The sequence below is a fragment of the Rhinolophus hipposideros genome (assembly GCF_964194185.1).
Source record: "Rhinolophus hipposideros genome assembly, chromosome: 16".
Taxonomy (NCBI): domain Eukaryota; kingdom Metazoa; phylum Chordata; class Mammalia; order Chiroptera; family Rhinolophidae; genus Rhinolophus; species Rhinolophus hipposideros.
In genome coordinates, this window is record NC_138062.1 from 50027509 (window position 1) to 50047394 (window position 19886).

Below are 19886 nucleotides of genomic sequence, written 5' to 3' on the forward strand. Positions count from 1 at the left end.
GTCTATGAATGAGGTTATAACAGAATTTTATTTTCTTCTTTCTATGTTTCCATTCTTTCCAAATTCTCTATGGTGAACATATATTACTTGTAAAGGGGGAGGGAGAAAAAATTATAATCATCCCCTAAATCTCTGCCTTTTAAAGGTCTGGAAGGAAATGCATCAAGTTCATGACCCAGATGACGTTTCTCCCTCTGTGGAATTTGATCATTAATTGTGATGATGATGAATTATCAGTGGAATCATTTAGGAATGAAGCCAGCTATTCTATTCTGGAAGCCAGAGGCTACTGCAAAAACCCGTGTCACGTATACATTTTTAGGCACTCTGGGAAGGAGGCAAGAGTGTGGGAAATACTAAGCCTTCCAGAGACTGGAAAAGAACCTGAGACTTGAATGCAGAGCCAACTCGTTTGCTCCGGGTGAGGTCACTCCCGCCCCAGGCTGACCTCCAACAGGTGAGATGCAGGAGGGGCAACCGGCCAGGAGAGGAGGACCCGCCCCCCCAATTAGCCACACCTCCTGCCGCCAGGGTGCCCCGCTGGCTTATGTCCAGCGCCCAATTACGTGGCCTTGAGCAGACAAAAGGACCGCTCCGTGCCTCAGTTTTCCCATCTGTGAAGCAGGTGTGATGCTAGTTTAGGGTAACAGGATTTATTTAACCCTAGAGAAACATTCAATGCCCCACGTTTCTAAGATATTTCAGGGCGGTCAAAGACACCACCCCTCAACCAAAGTTTACCCAAGTACTAGGATCAGGCCATAAGACCAGATCAGGCCCAAACTAGGATCTGGGCCTGAGTTTCCCCCAAGTACTGGGAAAACTGAGGCCCAAAAGGCCTCCCTACGGGGAGTCTGGGGCACCTTCAGAATCAGGAGATGCAAAGACCCATCATGGGGGGGGTTGCATATTTTTGTTGCTGGTCTATAAGAGGGATAATGTGTGTGTGTGGGGGGGTGGGTACCAGCAGGAGGTCCTGCAGCCAGAGAGAACAGGGAGCAGGGGCATCCTTAAAACAGAAATTACAGAGACTTAAAGCAATAATCGATACACAAGCAGGGACAGGCCACATCAGTCTTCAGAGATGCCCCCACATAGAGCCCTCTCTTTGCTGCTCTCTTGCCACCCTCCCCCAGAGCTCCAGAGCTAGGCTTGGGACTGGACAAAGCTTTGGTGCCAAAAATTCCCCCATTCAAGGTTCCGTTCTCCTGCAGGGAGCTGCCCAGAAGATGAATAGGGGGCACCTGTGGAGAGCATCTCCTTGGAGCTGACTCCCCACCCCCTTGTGCAGGGCTACCCCAGAGGCACATAGCAGGTGCAGGCCTGGCACATAGTAGGTGCACAATAAACATCTGATAAGGAATGGAAGTAAAATGTGATGGATGTGGCTCAAAAGTGATCACTGGAGAAGTTGGGCCTGACCCAGCCCCAGCTTCAGAGCTGACTTTGGAGGAGGAGAGCTCTCTCAGCAGAGCCCAGGGTCAGAGTGGACCCCAGACAGACGCCTCCAATTTGACCCTGAGACTTGCCTATAACTAGAAGCTTGGTTGTCTCCCTCTGTGTGGAGAAGGCAAAGCGTGGGTCACTTGGGACCTCTTCCTAGAAAGTCTCCCCATTCACCAGCGGCTGTTAGGTGCCAAAGGGCTCAGCCATCACATTGCCCTCATGGTCCACGCAGGGCTTGCCCATGGTCCTCTGGTTGTCCAGGCATAAGTCCCTAGGGTCTGGTCTGGCCTCAGCGGATAAGAGCTCAGTGTCAGGGGACGCCGAGGCCTCCTGGGCCAACATTCTCTCCTCTTCCTCCTCTTCTTCTGCCCCCTCCAGAGTCAGCTCAAATTGGAATCTGTCAGGGCCGCCGTGCTCTGGGCTGATGGGCTCCACAGGGCTGGGGGGGATCTTGCTCTGGTACCACTCGCGGTTGTCCTCTAGTGTATCCAGAAGGTCCTGTGCATCTGGGTGGACCAGGTCAGCCCATGTCTCCCACAGCGGGTGGGCGATGTAGTCAATGAAACCCACCTGTAGGGTGGTACAGGCTTGTGGGGGAAGAGGTTAACCCTGAAACCTAGACCCGTCCAGCCTCCAGGCCTTTTGCCCAGGTTGTTCTCTCTGCCTGGAATGCCATTTCCCAACTCCTACTCATCCTTCAAAACCCTCTTCAAACAACCCTTCGTTTAAGAAGCCTCCCCTCCCCACCTCTGGACTCTCCCAACCTTTAAGGCTTTCCTTCCACCTCAGCCCTAACCCCTCATCGCTGGATGTACGTGTCCCCCAGACTGAGAGCCCCTTCAGGGTCCCCCACACTACTCAGAACAGACATTTCCAAACCCTGTGAGTGCAGATCCCTCTCCCTGCAGCCCAGGCTGACTCCACTTGGCCCAGGGCAGACCATGCCCTTAGGTCACACTCCCTCATTGGCCCGCCAGGGCTCAAGCCGGAACTCACGTGTCGGCTTGCCTACTCCTTTCCCTCCCCCATTCCTTGTCGCCCTCCAACCTGGGACTTTTCCACCGAGGCGGTATGCTTGTCGCACATGGGGCTGATGTCCAGGCCTGACTCGCGCTCACGGTCACCCTGCTGGAAGAACTCAGCCATGATGCGGTCCGTCCACTGGCGGTACAGTGGCAGTGGCTTGGTGGGGTTGCTGAGATCAGCGCAGTGCACGAGGTTCTGCAAGACCTGGGGAGACTGAAGCTTAGGAGGGCTCAGGCCAGACACCCCCAGGCCCGGTTAACCGTCTCCTATAGGCTGGCACCATGGACACACACCCCTTTTACAGGTGGGGAAACTGAGGCCCGGGAGGGGAGGGAATGGCTGAGGCACAATCACATGATTCTCAGTGCCTCCATTTCTTCAAGTTTGGCACTGTTGATGCTTCATAAATGCAGCTAAATGAGAGGCGGCGTGGAAACTGAGGCCCCAGGGTCTATCTGGCTACACACCTGAATGCGGTCAGAGTAGTTGTCCAGCAACAGGACTCCCAGGCTCGTCACCTTCTTGGTCTCCACCATGGTCTTGAGGTCAGCCAGGAGATTCATGTGTTTGGACATATCAGTAGCCAGTACCTGGGGCCAGGTGAGGGGGGCATGCCAGGAGTAAGCATTGCTCCTGCCCCTCATTCCCAGACATCACACCCACTTGGACCCTCAGCCCTCTGGGTTTCAGTGTCCTCATCTGTGAAATGGTGGGATATAACAAGATTGGCTGCAAATCCAGCTCACAAGAGGGATTGAGTCAATGGTCCCATCTCCGAGGCTGTTGGGTTCACACAGTGCAACCCACCTGTTAGAGATTAAATGTGGGAGCTGAGGTGAGATGTGCCTGAGGGCGGCAGGGAGGCCCAGCCCAGGACATGGCCTGTGCAAAGGCCCTGGGGCTGGATAAGCTGAGGAACATAGAGAAGGCAGTTATGGCTAGAGCAAGAGAACACAAGGGCAGTGGAGGGTGGTGGGAGTGGAGAGGGCTTCAGAGAGGAGTGGGGGACTTATCCAGAGGGACATGGGGGCCACAGGTGAACTTGAAACTGAGAGGGACCTGACTTGGTGCTCCCCAAACCTCCCTATGGCCACTACGTGTCTGGGAGAGCTGTTTTCAGCCATTTGGAGGGCACTCTGGCTGTTTAAAAATGAACTTTGCCGGGCTCATGTGGACCCAGCCCAGAAGTGACCCACACATGGCCCATGGGCTACTCTGAGAATCTGATAAGTCTCAAAACTTCTTCCCAAACCTTCCATCTGCCATAAATGATGTTCCCACTGGGGTGCTCACCGCCCAAGGCCCCGACTCTGTCTCACCAAACTTTTAGTTCCTCTTCCCTTAGATCCTTGATTTCCTCTGAGCCCTCCCCACATGCTGTTCCCTCTACTGGGAACACTCCTCCCAAACCCATGGCCCTCTCCACCCTGCAGGGCCCAGCTTCAGTGTTTCTTCCTGGGGAACCCCTACTTGACCTTGAGCATCTCTCCATCACAGCTCTGCCTATGGCTCTCCATCATGGCTCCCACCCACATGTCCATCTCCCCCCACAAAGCAGAGTCTCAGAAAGACCAGAACTGTCTTGGTCATTGAACAGGGCAAGCACACAATAGTTGCTCAATAAATGCTTGTAAAATGAATGGATGTGGCACAAGACCCCAAAATTTACTGGTATCTTCCAGCCTGAAAAATATCAAATCGACAGACTAAAGGCTCAGAAAAAGTTGCACCTGAAACCCCAGAAGTTCAGTTTCCACATCAATTGTCTGTAACCACAGCTAGGACCTAGGACTTGGACACCCCACCTAGGGCTTGGAAGGTCATTACCTCATTTTACAGACCAGGAAGCTCAGACTCAGAATAGGGACATGTCCAGGTCTGACTGAACCCCCAGCCAGGCCCAGATTGCCCCACTGCATCCATCTCTGTAGCCTCACCATGTCAATGACCATCCTGCGCAGACTCAGCCGCTGCTTGGTGCTGAGGTTCTGGAAGATGTCACAGTTGTCTGCCTGCAGTAGCTTAAAGCCCACAGCCAGGTGGTGGTTCTCCAGTACTGAGGCATCATTGTACATAAGCGCGAGCTCTGAGTCTGGGGGGGAGGTGGAGAGCATCAAGAACTGCGCCCCCAACTCACTCCACAAAGGCAGGTTTGGTGAATACTTGGCAAACTCCTACTCATGTACTGAAGCCCTAACTCCAATGCCCTCCCCCTCCGGGAAGCTTTCTGGGGTCCTGTCTCTCCCTCTGTCCATGTCCTGACTCCACAGGGCTGGGGGCGTCTGTGTTCTGCTCTGCCTCCTTGAGACTGGGGACTCCTTGAGGACTTGGCATGGCAGGGGACAGTGCATAATGAGTGCTGATTGAATGAACAACTGAGTTTTCATCTAATTAGATTCTGCGATCCTCGAATGAGAGGTCTCCACTCTCATCCCCTGCTCTCCTGGGTCATTTACATACAAGAGGTGCCCAATAATTACTTATTAACTGAGTTTTTCAGATATTTCAAAGGACCCTAAACTTTAAAATCTCAGTGGGCCCAGGACAGGTCTGTCACATTTGTTATTCTCTCATTTATTGAGTGTATACTTGGACCCACTCTGAGAATCTAAGGGAGAGAAGATTGTCACAACTTTTCATGAACAGGGAGACCAGGCTCAACGCAGGGATGGGACTGCCGGAGATCACATGATTGACAGGTGGAGGCAGGGTCCCCTGACTCACTGGTGTTAATGAGAAACTGGTTGGAGACCCCAGGATGGTCCACATCATGGATGGCACTTGCAAAGATGGCGGCCAGGACTTCCAGGTCTGTGAACACGGCCTGAGTGGGCACAGACAGAATAGGTGAGGGGCAGGCTCCCTGCACCCTGTACCTGCCTAGGCTGCCCACAGGGCCATACCTCAAGTGCAGGTGTGGCCAGAAGCACATGCGCGGACTGGGCCACATCGGCGGCGTGCAGACTATTGTGGTAGGCCACATCGGCATGGTAGTGATCCTCCAGGGTCAACAGGTAAGTGACAAGTGTGTCCGCTGGGATCTGAAATGTCTTCAGCAGGTCCCGTTCCTGGTCCATCACAGGTCCCCAGTCAGGACCTCAGCCTCTGGGTCCTGTTCTTACGCCTTCTCTCCTTCTGAACTCCTATCCATCTCACAAATGCCCCCTCTTCCAGGATGCCTTCAATTCTGAACTCACTTTGTCTCTGTCCTTCCTCTCTGGTCCATCCCTGACCCCCACAGTTGTTCTATCCAGGCATTGGCCCAGGGCTGAGGCTTGTTGACAATCAGCAATGAATTGTACAACCTAGCAAACTCCTATTCATCCTTCAATGCCCTGCTCAAATGATCCCATACAGGGGAGTTAGGGAGGAGTTGAAGTATATGTATCCCTGAGGTTTTGAGGTAGGGAGGGGTGAAGAAAACCCAAGGGTATTGGAAGCCAAGGGCACAGGAAATACCTGAAAGATGCTAAATATGATAGCTGTGAGAGGCCGGTTTCCACTTAGCTCCGCCACCTTGAATACGTCAAGCCCCCACTTATTGGTATCTTCTAGTTCCTAAAATTTGAAGAATTAGAGCTTGACCCCAGCCCAACTTCCCCAGATCTGGACCTGCAGCCCCTCAGACCCTAGGACTTATATTCAGCCCCATTTGCCCAGTACACAGATGGACAAATTGAGGCCTAAGATAGGGCATCCGAATAGTTCCAGGACTCAAACCCGGGTCTCAGCATTCTGGTTGGGGACCCACCTTGGCCAGTTGCCCCTCCTGGTCAGTCTGGACCCCAAAGCGTGGGATGGTTGCTGTGGAGAGGCTGGCACTGTGGGGGAGCCCACGCAGGCTGTTGATCTGGGACATGGGCCTCAGGGGCTCTGTGGGGGTTCCCGTGGGCAACTCCACCTCAGTCTGCTGGTCTGTAGGCAGGGCAGGGTGGGGCTCAGAGAAGCCAAATTACCTGCTAGAATTGTCCTGCCTAGCCTCAGGTCCCGGACTTTGCAAAGCCTTGGGATCAACCTATTTCTTTTCACCTGGATCAAAGTAAGCTCAGAGTAAAGTTCCTGTCTGGACTGTAGCTACCCCTTTCTTCTGTTCATGGCTGATCTTGGTGACCACTTCTACTGGACATGGCCCCTTGGGCTCAGTATTTTTCCCCAAACAGCCCAATGTCCTTTCCATCTCCCAAGCTGAAGACCCAGCTATCTGGTTTCCTCCATCTCCTTCTTAGAAAACTTCTACTAATGCTTCAAAACTCTAGCTTTAATGTCCTCCTCTTCCTAAAAGTTCCTCCTGTTCCTCCCTCTGGTCCAGCCTTCACTCATGTAGCTGGGGGTGTTCACGTCTGGCTCTGTCTTCCCCAAACTGAGCTCTGCAATAGAAGTCTTTCTTTTCTTCCTTCTTCCTACCTCTGTAATGTTGCCCATACAGTGACCCACCACAGCTCACCCAGGAAGGTTTGGGAGATGTACTCGGACACCTGGTTCCCAGAACGGCTGGTTTCAGACAGGTGAGTCAACTCCCGGTTCAACATCCTCTTGAACTGCAGGGCAAAGTAAGGACAGTGATGAGGGGACACTGGGGGCGGAGGCAGGTGATATTGGCCTCTGGTCCTACTCACCTTGTTGGAGGCCATCTCCCCCACCGAGTGCCGCGTCTGCAATGTCTCCAGCTGATCCAGACACCAGTCCAGCTCGCTCAATGTCTCCAAAGCCAGCTTCTGCCCAGTGTCCTCTGGGGGCAGAGTCAGTGAGGGGCCTGCCCCACCCCACTCAGGGATTCCATGTCCCTTATGCCTCCCTCTCTACATTTGGACTCTGGAGCCCTTCCCAATGGGGCCACTCAGGACCCCAAGATTTGAGTTGCCGATCTGTCCCCAAGTGGCTGTGTGACCATGGGCAGGTCTCTGCCCTTCTCTGGGCCTCAGCCACCCCATAAGACTCTATCCCCGAGGGTGTTTTAAGGGGTTACAATGAGCACAGCCTAAGAACTCAGGGGCAGGGGAGATCACTTTGGGGAGGAAATTCACAGCAGTACCCACAGTGGGAGCAAGGGGTAGGAGCCGGAGCATTACCTGTAGGTGGAGGGGGCTGACTGCCAGATGGAGGGTTCCCGATGGATGTTTGCCTGCAGTACAGTCCGCTCAGGGGTGGCCCGCCTCACCCATTTGGCCCCGCCCCCAGCCCATCTTGTGTGCCTGCTCCACCCCCTCATCTTGGCCCTGCCCTTCTCTTCCACAGCCCCTCCCCGGTGCTGCACCTGTAGGCCTCTCCTCCTTGCCAGGCCCCACCCCCGCCCATCCCCTGCATACTTGGCTGCCATGTGGCCTTGCAGGTGGGCTAGCACCGCAACGTTGCTCCGAACTGTCCGCAGACTGGCCAGGACCTGTCGGAAGGGGTATGATCAGAACTGCAAAGGGAGGGTCGACTCTGCCTGCATGGCTCACACGGGGAGAGGGAGGAGTGGGCACTCACCTGGGCAAAGGGTGTCACTATCATGTCTTCTCCATGTCTGTGGGGAGATGGGACATCAGAAAGGGTGACCAGGGAGACCTCCTGCGCGTTCCCATATTCCAGCTTTTGCTCACACTATGCCCTCAGCTGAGCACATAGTTCCTTCACAACTCCTCCTTGGGGTGTCCTATTGGTCCCTGGGCTCCCGTCACTTGACTCTCCCCTGAAACCCACCACAGCCCCTCCTACCACTTTATGCCTACCTCACAAATGGGGAAACTGAGTCCAGGGCAGGAGGGGTGTTAGAAGACAGATATTATATTTCCCTTTGCATTATGGCTACTGGGAAGCTCAAATCAAGGTATTTTTTCAGTTGCTGCCAATTGTACTTAATGTTTCTGGATTGCCACCCAACCCCAGCCTAAATTCCAGCACAGAAGATCACCATATATCATTCTAGGTATGCTCAACTGAATACGTGAGCTGCCTTGCCGAACTCTTACTTAAACTTCAAAGCCCAGTTCAAATGGCCATTTGAAGGAGGTGTGCTGAATGGAGAAATAAAGGAAGGAAGAAGAGACAAGGAGGTGTCATCCCACCAGCCTTGGACTCACAGGTCGCTGGCCACAGAAGAGTTCCGGGACATGGCCTTAGGTGAGAGTTGATAGTCACTGTCGGAGCGATACAGGAAGGATTCTCGCCGCTGACTGTACTGGCCAGGGGTCTGGACCACCCGGCCAAGGCCAGGCCCTGACTGAGGGTCCAGGGCGCTTCTCCTGCATGAGAGCCCATTGTCCAGGTCAAAGCTGGAAGCAGAGGTGGCGTGGTCAGAATGAGGATCCTGGCAAGCTGATGGCTAGTGGTGGCCCATATCTGTTCTGCCTCATTTGCTCTAAGGTCACATGGTGGACCGGGCAGGAGTAGCCTTCGGTTTGTTCACCTGCCCCACAGTCACACCTCTATTCAGTGCCTGTACTCAGGGACCCCGCACCCCTTATGCCTTGGTCTGCACATCTGTACCCAGTCTTTCCACTAGGACGAATCTGGACTCCAGGATCTGAGTTTCAGGTCTCTCCCCAAGTGGCTGCATGAGACCATTGGTAGGTCTCAGCTTTTCTCTGGACATCAGCCACCCCACATCTAATATGAGCATGGTAGACTCTTCTCTGAGGTCACTTTTAAGGAGTTCACTGATGGAGTTCACGAGGCACCCATACTACTAAGGAAGAAACAGAGTTCCAGATCGCATGGTAAGTTCACAGGAACTGGAAATGACTTTCTCGGCTCCCCTCTGTGGAGGGGCCTGGGTCCTGCCTAGATCCTGCCAGTTCCAAGGCCCCCCACAGCCAGGAGACCACCGCGCACCTTCCCTCAACCCCAACCAGCTTTGTTCAGGCCTTGGATCACCTGTCCCCTCCCCCAGCCCCAGACCCTACCCTCAGCCTACGTGGCCCTCCTCAATCTGGCCCACTCCCGGACTCCCCTGCTTCATTTTCGGGTATGCCCTGACTGTTCACTTCCTCCTCCCGGCCTTGGCACAGGCTGCGCCCTCTTCCCAGGAGACCATCCTCCTCCCCACAACGCCCCCATCTCCAGGCAACCTCCATTCCCCACTTCCCAGCTCTCAGTCCTGCCTCTCCCTCCCACCACACTCTGACTGAGTAAGGGGGGATCTATGCTCATTCCCAGTGGGGTCAGCGATCAGAGAGTGGGAGGGGGTGTGGGGCGAGAACAGAGGTGCTGGAGGGCGTGTTAGCAACCGAGCAAAGGGGTTGCCTATGGGTCAGGGGATTTGAGAGGGTGTCAGGAAGGAGACAGGGAGACACAGGGACCACCCACGACTTGGGGCTTCTGGCCAAGAGCCAGTGTCCACCTGATCCTCCGCCAGGTGACCCCATCACGGGATTCGGCTGGATTCTCTCTGGTTCAGCTGGATTCGGGCTAGCTAGGTCAAGCAGGGCCGGGTTTGACTAAATTCTAGCTGATCACACAGGGTTGGACCTGGTCCAGCTGAATTCGGTTGGGTGAGTTCGGTAGAACTTAGCTACGTCCGACCGCGCTCGGGCAGGTTCGGATACGTTTGGGAAAGTTCGGCTATGTCCGGCCTCACTCAGTTAAGTTCGGACGTGCTCGGCTCTGTCCGACTGCTCTCAGCCAGTTTGGCTTCAGCGACTCCAAGAGAAGCCCCGGCCACGCGCGCGCGCCCATTTCGTGACGTCACAGGAAGGGCAGGGCTTCTTAACCCTTCCCTGCCTGGCAGGGTCGCGGGGGAGGGCGGAGGGACGCTCCTAGGGGTCGGCTAGCAGAGGATACCCTAATCCGTCCTCCGAGGGGGAGGCCTCGGGGTAGCGACCCTTCCCGCCTCTCCTCAAAGGTTCTGGGAAAGCGCATCTATGAATAATTAGGGAACCTGAGGCCGGGGGAGGCCACAGGGTGCTGGGTTCGAATCCAAGGAGCGGGCACAGAGGGTTAAGGTCTGGTCGCCGCGGGGGAAGCTATTTTTCTTTCTGCTTTAAACTACCAGGAGCGGGGGATGGGGAGTGGGGGGAGGTCAGGCGGTGGTTCCGTGACGCTAGCGGCGCGTGGTGAGGTCGCCCTGACTGTGGGAAAGGCGCCTCTGTCTATCGGTTAGACACGTAAAGTGAGGCACGGGGTCCTCGGAGGGACCCGCCATCCTCCACCTTCACCTTCTGAGACCCGAGGGCACTCCCTCGACGCCCCTGCCGTGTCTCCAGAACCCTGGGCAGGGACTACCCTTCGCAGGCGTCTGATGCAATGGGGGCGCTTTTCAAGGCCCGGGACCCAACTCCCGGACTGCAATAGCACCATCAGGGGGCCACGGTCACGATTGTACCCACCCCCGCCAGCTGTCATTGGCCACCATGTGACTTTGGAGAAGAGACCTCCAGCTGCCAAATTATCAAGGGGGTGCGAATGCAGCACTAACCCAGAGCAATGTAACAGACATAGTCGGTGCCCACAAGCCCCACCTCTGACCCCAGCCTCGCCCCTGTGCCGCTGCGAAGTCACAGTGGTTTTGTGAAGGGTCGGGATTTGAACCCACAGCGGTGAGGAGTCTTTCGAGGACGCCACCGAGTGAGGCCGCGCGGGTCCGCTGACAGCCTGGGACATGCAACTATTCTCTTCTACTAGGCACACTCTGCCTCAAAAGCCCCCACCAAACCAGATCTTCCTCCCGGAACACCCAGGGTTTCCCGTGAAGCCCCCAGGCCATTTCTTCACCAGAGCCAGGATGGATGGAGGGGACACCAAGGGGAGTAGTGACCCTCACTGCCGGGACTCTCAGGCTGCCTGCCCCCGGCCAAAGGGTCAGGAGGAGAAGTGAGTCTCAGCCCGTCCTGCTCTGGGCCGCACAGCTGGAAAGCGACAGCGGCTGGTTCCCCACCCCCCTCCCCGCCTGCGTCCAGACAGCGGGTGGAGGGAGACAGAGATGGAGAGACAGAGTCACCATCTGCGAGAAACAGAGATAGGACGGGGAAAGAGATACCGAGAAAGAGCTGGAGGAGCAGAGCGTCCATGCTCTGACCCCCCTGCCCTGACAGTGCCCTTCCCACCTCCAGCCGGGTGGTTCCAGGGACCTTCCAGCCCTCCTCTCGCCTCACCACAGCGGATGGGCCACGGTGAAGCGCCGCTGCAGGCGAATGCTCTGGTTCACCAGGAGCTTCCTGAAGAGCCCCGGAGAACCGCGCGGGGACTCCTTGGGGGAGTCAGTCCCAGGGGTCGGGGTGGGCGCGGTGGGGACCTGCATCACTGCGACAGCGTGAAGGCTGGACAGAGTGCAGACTGCGCGGGACCTTTTCTGGACAGCCGCGGGGGCGGAGCTGGTGAGGAGAGGGCAGAGGGCGCACCCGCCCCTCCTCACCGCTGCACCGCTCTGGGACGCCTCCACGGGGACAAACAGGGAAACTGAGGCACAAGGCCCGGAGCCACTCTGCTTCCCCTCTTTGAGGGCGGCCCAGAACCCTGATCTTTCGCCGTTTTCCTCTGTCAACATGTCCCACATTAATGCAACTCACTGAGCTAACTTGGCTGAAAAGAGTGAGACACCGAAATCAGAAAGGGAAGCACTTTCCATTATGAGCAGAGCACTGGAGGCAGGGAGTTTGCTGAGGGGCTGCCCAGATCCCACACAGAGATGCCAGTCCCACTCTGTCCATTTTCCAGATGGAGAAACCAAGGGCCAGAGCACCGAGGGGCTGCCCAGAAACAACAAACTCTTACTCCTTTACCAGGTAGGGACACTGAGACATAGGTGGTAACTAACACAAAGCTTCAGGACAGGAAAGTGGGGCTTGAAACCAGCTCCCCCTCTTCTAGTCCCCCTTCACAAGTTCCCACATGACCCCTGTCCCCTGCTCTGACACTCCCCAGGCCCTGTCTCTGGATCCTTTCCCCTCTCTTGCTGTCTCCACTGGACAAACATCCGCACTCCACTCCTGCCAGACCTTCCGTTCTGGGAAGCATCATCAGCTACCTCACCCTGCCCCAAGAAGGACCCTGGGGGGGCTGGCAAGGGAGGCCTCACCTTTGTTGTCTGGGGAGATTCAGGGGCCTATACCAGGTGTTCTACTCTTGGAATGCTGGGGTCGGGGTGCCCCTGCCCTGTTCTTCAGGAAAGGAAATCAAGTTTCAGAGGGTGTCACACTCAGAGGCAGGAACTGGAACGCCTGTGTCACAGGCAGAGGCCACCGAGGCCCAGGGAGGCTGGGTCTCCCAGCTGAGGCCACACAGAAGCTCTGAGCCCAATGGTGCCCCTGCTGTGGGATGACATCCCCCACTGCCTGGACCTTGCCCCTGGGGGACTGAACCGGTTGTGGGGCACCCACATGTCTGGCACACTTAGGAGAATATGAGATACGGCTTGGGGTGATCAGGGCTTCAGTGGGGGAACATGATGTGCCACAGGGAGGAAACCCTGACCCTCTCCTGACCTCACAGCCACACTATTATCCCCATTGTACAGATGAGAAAGTGGAGCCTCAGAGAGGGGTCAGGCTGGGGCTCAGGAGGACAAGGAGTCCCGAGCGCCTGGCCAGGAGCCCCCTTCTGTCCCCATGGCCCTGCAACCAGACACCTGGTGGGAACCAGACTCACTGTCCCCAAAACAAAAATACCATCTGGAGCTGCTGTGGCTGCACCTAATTATAGCCGGTCCCCAAGGGCTAGAGGCTGCCAGGATTGGCCTGATGGAGACACTGGGGTCAGAGTCTGTCCAAGGAGTCTTGACACCACCCTAGTCCCACGGGAAGGGCTTGCATAGCCTCATGTCCCCAAGGAGAAACTGAGGCACAGAGGGATTCAGTCCCTCCCCTGAAGTCACAGATGTGAAATGGAAGGTTAAGACTAAACACATAACTACAAACAGTGCTTCCTACTTGCCTGGCTCTGAGCCAAGGGCTGTGCATGTAAAAGTCACTTGATTTTTGGAGCAACTCCCAAAAGTGGGGACTATTATGCTCATTTAGGGAATGGGGAAACTGAAACACAGAGAGGTATGTTCACTTGGCTGAGGCCACACAGCCATGAGTGGTAGAGCTTGTGAGATCCCTGGCCTGAGCCCTCTCCCACGTAATGCTTAACTGGCTCCATCTCCTCTGAAGTCCCAGAGGCTTCTCTGACATTAATATTTTATCAATAGTTTCATATTAATGTTTCACTAATAGATTCAACTGTAAATATTTTATTAACAGTTTTAACAGTAATGAGATATTAATAGCTTTTTGGATGGAGAATCTGAGCCACAGAGCTGGGACTCAGCATTGGAATTCTGACCTGCCTGACCCTGGGAGACCCCAAACCCTGCCCTGCAAAGGGCAGAGGCTGAAGGAGGGGTGTCCCTATGTGCTGCATGACCTGCGGAGGTGCCCAGCAGTCTCTGGTGCCCTTATCGTGTCACTGTCTCTATTTCCCCCATTTGAGCATCCCTGCCCTGGGCAGGCACTTTTCTCCTTTGCCACTAGGTGGCCCCAGCGAGACAGGAAGTAGGTGCTGTTATGCCCATTTTACAGACAAACTGAGATCTGGAGAGGAGAGATGACTTTCCCAAGTCCCCATGGAGAGTCTGGACAGAGATAAGAGAGTGGGGGCTGAGTCACATTCGTAGATGCTCACATGGTTTTGATCTCACCCTCCTCTGCTCCACACTCTCCTATGGCTCCCCATTGCCCCCTCATCTGAATCTATACCTCTCCAGGAGTTCTTGTGAGGCTTGACCCCTGCTGGCCACCCTGCCCCTTTCCTCTTGGCTCACTCTGCTCCAGTTTCATCCCTGTTCCTTGCTGTTCCTAGAACCAGCCAGGCTCATTCCCACCCCATGCCCTTGCCCAAACACTCTTCCACTGCTGAATCTTCATCTTTCAGGTCACAGCTGGAGAATCACCCCCTCCAGGAAGCCCTCCTTGACCAGCCAGAGAAATATTCTCAAAGCACCCTCCTCTCACAGGTTCAATTTCACATTTTGTATAATGATTATTTGATTTGTTTCTGCCTTGCCCACCAGCCTCTCAAGAATAGGACAAGGTCTGCCTTGCTCCCAGCTGTGCCTTCAGGGACCAGCACTCAGTATGTGTTCAATAGATGCTTAAGAAATAAATAGAGAGCCTCCACTCCCACCCTCCAGCCACACTAATCTGTATTCAGCTCCTCATACACCTGATCCTCTTGAGTCTGAAGCTTTGCACAATCTGTTCCTTCTAATGGGCATACCCTTCCCTGTGCTCCTCCTGGCTGACTTCTCTTCATCCTTCAGGCTAAGCTTAGATGCCACCTCTTCCAAGCAGTCCTTCCTCACCCCCTACCCACCAATGCTGGGTCAGAAGCCTCCTCTGGGCTCCACGGCACCCTGATCTCTCCAGTTGGTATGAGTCTGTCTCCACCATCAGCCTGTGAGCACCTGCTTGCTCATGGCTGTTTCCCCAGTACAGGCCTGGCACACAGTAGGTGGCTAATAAATGCTTGATGAACGAGATGCTAGGACCCTCCCAGACCCAGATGATCCACCTGGGGCAGTGGGGAGGAGAGCCACAGTGGGGGACCAAGCTCCCCTATAGAAAGTTCTCCAAAAAAATGCAGAAAGTACAGAAGTGTGTTTGAGTCTCATTGATGCTAGGTTCAGGGAAGTCTCGCTTGCTGGGGAGCACGTAGCAGGCTGGCCTTGAACCCAACATCCTGAGGACTGAGCCCCTCCCCTACATCAGCACATATACCCACGGACAGGACGCACAGGCCCGCAGTCACCCCCCACACACAGGAACACACTCCTTTCAGAACCTTCCAGAGCCACGTGGGCTCTCCCCCCACCCCCAGAAGGGCCCAAACCCAGTCTCTATTTGTTTTTTCTTGAAGATGGAAAATCATGAGTCACCAGGAGAGGGGGGGCAGGAGGAGCTGAGGGCTGGGTGGTGGGGGCTGGGGGCCTGCTGGGTCACCTGGGAATAGCTCCAACCCCTCTGGGTCATGGGGCCCAGCTGCCCCAGATGCCGCCTAGGGCTGCTAGAACTCCAGGCTAGCGGCTTAGGCCAGGCTTGTTAATCAAGAAGCCAGTGGGCCCAGGAGGTGCATGGACCAAAGTGAGAGAAAATGAAGGTCTAGAGAGAAAAACCACTCATTTAAGGTCACCAGCCTGACCTCAAGCCCAGGACTGTAGATCTGGTCTTCTCTGGCTCCGCCTCCCACCTAAGGAGGGCCTGGGGCTCCTGGACACTGGTCCTCTGCCCTCAGGCCATGGCGGAGACTCCTACCTCTGGCCACCCCCAAGGTGCCTGCTGTTTCTCTGTCTCTCTCTTATCTTCCTCACCCCCCTTTTATATGAAACAGAAGCAGCCCCTCCCCCACTTTTACCCCCCTCCTCTTGATTTCATCCTTTTTTATACAGAAGAAACATCCTGTGCTCAGGCTCCCCAAGAGGCTTCCTTGCCTCCTGTAGGCTACATGGGCGGGGGGGCTGGGTGGCCGTGGTGGCAGGACAGGCCACAGAGGCGGCTCCTCCCCCCAGGGCTGTGGACCACCTGCCCTGGCCCTCTCAGATATTCCAGGTGGCCACGACCCCACAAACACCTGAAGATTCTCCCGGAGCGAGGACAGTCCCCCCGTCCACACACCCACAGGCAACACAAGGGGAAACACGCAGATACATACATAACCGGTGTACATGCACCACAATACGTCTGGTCACCCACAGAGATGCGGCTGGCTGTGGAAAGTCTCACAGCAGGTCAGAGCACACACAAGGTGGCAGCTGCTCACTCTCACACACACACTCAGAGGCAACTGCACCTGGCACAGCCGGGCACACACTTCTACCCCCAGCTCCACTCCACACAAAACCAGCTTTTTCCTCCAAAGCACCAACCTCAGCTAAGCCTCAGAGATCTCCGCTCCCTGAAGAAACAAAGACCCTCCCCCACTCCTGCCAGGCCCTGCGCGCCCTTCCCCCACGCCGAGGGAGGGCCCCCCCACACCTACCGCCTGTGGAAGGAGGTGGGCCAGGAACGCCGCCACTTCCCGAGCCGGGGCCTGAGGTCCCGGTCCCAGTCGCTGCGGCCTTGTCCGGGTCCGAGTGGAAAGGCTGCTCTATGCGGATGGGGCGCCGCAGCTGCCGCCACAGGTGTTTCGGGGATCGGGCTAAATGTTGGAGGCTGAGAGCGCAGTTCAGCTCGCTGGATGCCTCTGGCCCTTCTTGGACCCCCGAGGTCTCCATGCGCCAGAGGAGGGGAGCAGAGAGAGCAGGGTGTGGGAGCGGTCCCCGGGAGCGAGGAGTGTCTGTGCCCAGGTCAGGCCAGGGCCAGGGGTGGAGGCGACAGTGAGGAGCTGTCCGCACAGGCGGTACTGAGAGGGAGAAGGTAGAAACAGGGGCTCACGGTGGGGCTGACACAGGGGAGCTGTCCGTGCCCAGTGGTGCTGAAGGATAGCGGAGGAAAAAGAACTTGGGCGTGGGGGTTGGAGAGAGGGGCTGGGGAGACCCCCCGCGCTGAGAATGATCTGCTGTTTCTTCTACTGCTGAACAAGAAAAAATCAAGACATGCGCTTGGAATGGAGAAGACAGAAATTGCCCTCACTCTTGCTGCCAAATGGAGAGCAGGGAGACAGAGTCTTGGGAGGCCCCCAGTGACAAGGCTCTGTCCCTGCTTTTGATGTTGAAAGGGGCAAAGGTAGTAGATTCAGGGGCGCCGGGTGGATGAGATAGCGAGGGAGTGTCTGCTACCTATTGGTGCTGAAGCCAGGGCAGGGAGACCGGTTCCAAAGCACTTTCAGATCAGGGCGCCGTCCGCCCCAGAGGTGCTGAAAGCTTAACAGCGGCGGGTCCTCAACCCTCCCCAGTGACCGTAGCAAGAGGAGTCTGGAAGCAGAGTCAAGGGCTGTGGTCTTCAGAGGTAAGCTCAAATGGCGGTCTTTCCATCAAGCTCAGGAAGGTAGGCTTAGCAGTTCAGCCCTAGGTGGGGTTTCTTTGGAGTCTTAATACATCCCCCCCACCCATGCCAGGCAGGGAGCCGGGAAGGATAGAGAAATGGGGAGGGCTGTGGCAGCACTCTCACATGTCTGGGGCACTGCCTCTGGCTGGGCCTGTCAACAGTGACAGTAGGTGGAGAGGGGCACCCTTTTATAGCCACACAAATGCCCAGACCCTCATCAGAAACAGCAAGATCTCATTTGCCCTGTGACAGCCCGGGCCCTCCCTCACAGACCTGCCCCTTCCTTCCCTAGTTCTAGAAACTCAAGGTCCTGCCCACCAGGCATTCTAATCTCACGGATAATTTCCTGAGAGTGGCAAAGGGAGGGTGAAAGTTTTCTATCATGGTTATCAGAAGTAAGTGTGGACAAGAACAGGCCTGGGCAGTGTGGGCTCTGGGCTCTTTGGGGCCACTTGATGCAGCACATTTGGGAGCAGGAAGAGTCCTCATCTTTTCAGAGGGCTCAGGAGGCTATTACCTCTGGAGACTGCACCCTAGTTGTGTCCCCAGTTTGGAGAAGTGGAAAATGTTTGGGCCAGGGAGCCCAAGATCAAGATCAAGCCCCAGGACTGTCACATCTTGTTGGGTGATGCAAAACAAAAGACTCTTCTCTGTACTTTCCTTTCATGGTTCAGTCCCTGCCCTCCCTCTCAATCCCCTACCCTCCAAAACTGACGGCGAAGGACAACTTGGCCCAGAGGTGGGGGACGTGGGTGCGGATGCTGGCTAGCTATCACGTCTCCACCCAAAGCCTTGCTTTCTATTCTGGAAAGTCGGGAGAATGATGGTGTCCCCACCTCTTGGCATCATTTCAAGGATGAAAAAGGATGTCACCTGTGAAGTATCAAAGACCAGGAGCTGTCCACACCAGGCCCCCCTTTCTCTTATCCTCTGCTGGTGTCCACCAATGCCTGGTGTGTCTACTTCGTAAATACCTTCTGAATCTGCCTACTTCTCTCTAGCCCGTGGCTCCTGCCCTGATCCAGGCACCATCATCTTCTGTCCAGAACTGCCTCCTTGTTGGGCTACTGCTGCTTCCACCCCTGCCCTTGACAGTTCTCTTCGCAGCAGCCACAGGGAATTTTTTTAAATGCCAATCATACAACTCACTCCTTGAAAATCCACCTATGGTTTTCCCTATTGCACTCCATGAGGTCTTGTGTGGTCCAGCCCCTGACCAACTCCTCAGGCTCCCCTCCCACCCTTCAACCACACGAATCTGTATTCAGCTTCTCATACACCTGATCCTCTTAAGTCTGAGGCTTTGCACAATCTGTTCCTTCTAATGGGCATACCCTTCCCTGTGCTCCTCCTGGCTGACTTCTCTTCATCCTTCAGGCTAAGCTTAGATGCCACCTTTTCCAAGCAGTCCTTCCTCACCCCCTATCCCCCCCAATGCTGGGTCAGAAGTCTCCTCCAGGCTCCATGGCACTCTGATCTCTCCAGCTGATATGAATCTGTCTCCACCATCAGCCTGTGAGCACCTGCTTGCCCATGGCTGTGTCCTCAGTACAGGGCCTGGCACATAGTAGGTGCTTAATAAATGCTTTCTGAACAAGTTCATGAAAGGCCCAGCTAGACGAGATGCTTTTCTCTCTTAGGACCAGCCCCCTTGATCCCCATTTGCCTCCTCACCTGCCTGCAGCTGGGCCGTGGCTTTGCTCTGTTCCTCGAGCTCCGATGGTAAATACCACACAAGCGCTGGGCTCAGTCTCTCCAGGATGCCCGAGGTGGTTCGACAGTGGTGGCAGCAACGAGAAGCATCTCCGGATGATATCACTGCCAAGGGGACTCATGGGGGCTGAGCTAGAATCTGCAGACTCTTGGACCCGCTGGGGAGACAGTGGCAAGACATTAGTGTTTCCAGTCCTGGGACCTCCCTGGGACCCTGGGGACCATGAGGCTCTGAGATTCCCTCACCCAAATACCTGGACTGGCCCAGAGAGCTGTGTCTCAGCCCTACTTATCCCCTGATTTTAATTCTCTGAGCCCCATCTATGAAATGGGAAGTTGGACCTCAACCTTGCAGGGTGCAAATAGTGTCTGGCCCATTACAGTCATTGCAGAAATAATTATTTATTAATTAATACATAATATATTTATTATTTATAACATGTAATATATACTGCTATTTGCTATAATAATATTCATTGTAATGGTATTCTATCCTATGTACATTATTGATCAAAATATAAAACTAAAACATGCAGTAAGTAAGCAAGTGAATAACAAGGACAGTACCGATAGGTAATCTTTCTTGCACTCTCACTCCACATAGGTACTGTTCTAAGGATCCCTTGCAGACCCTTGAGTGTACAAGCTCTCGAGGGCACAATAAAGCCATTTTATACCATTATCTTCATATTACAAATAAGGGAACTGAGGCTCAGAGGTTTGGTAATTGTCCAAGGTTGCAGTTGGTAAATAAATGGTAGAGATGGGATTCTGGATTCTGAGAGTCAGTTTATTTCTTGAAGGAAGGACTGTATAGGAGAA

The 19886-nt window shown here is 55.0% G+C and overlaps 1 protein-coding gene across 1 annotated transcript; it reads right to left on the bottom strand.

The window, feature by feature from the left end:
• On the bottom strand, window positions 1–16639 carry PDE4C (phosphodiesterase 4C; the record flags this gene model as incomplete). The annotated part of the gene is given in 16 exon segments (XM_081076907.1): window positions 1–2016; window positions 2494–2676; window positions 2940–3062; window positions 4410–4564; window positions 5197–5296; window positions 5376–5540; window positions 5932–6030; window positions 6224–6387; window positions 6917–7010; window positions 7089–7201; window positions 7542–7594; window positions 7779–7852; window positions 7942–7978; window positions 8535–8726; window positions 16405–16486; window positions 16489–16639. Coding segments are annotated over 16 exon segments (2172 nt in total). The 3' UTR covers window positions 1–1629.
• Between the last annotated feature and the right edge of the window lie 3247 nt (window positions 16640–19886).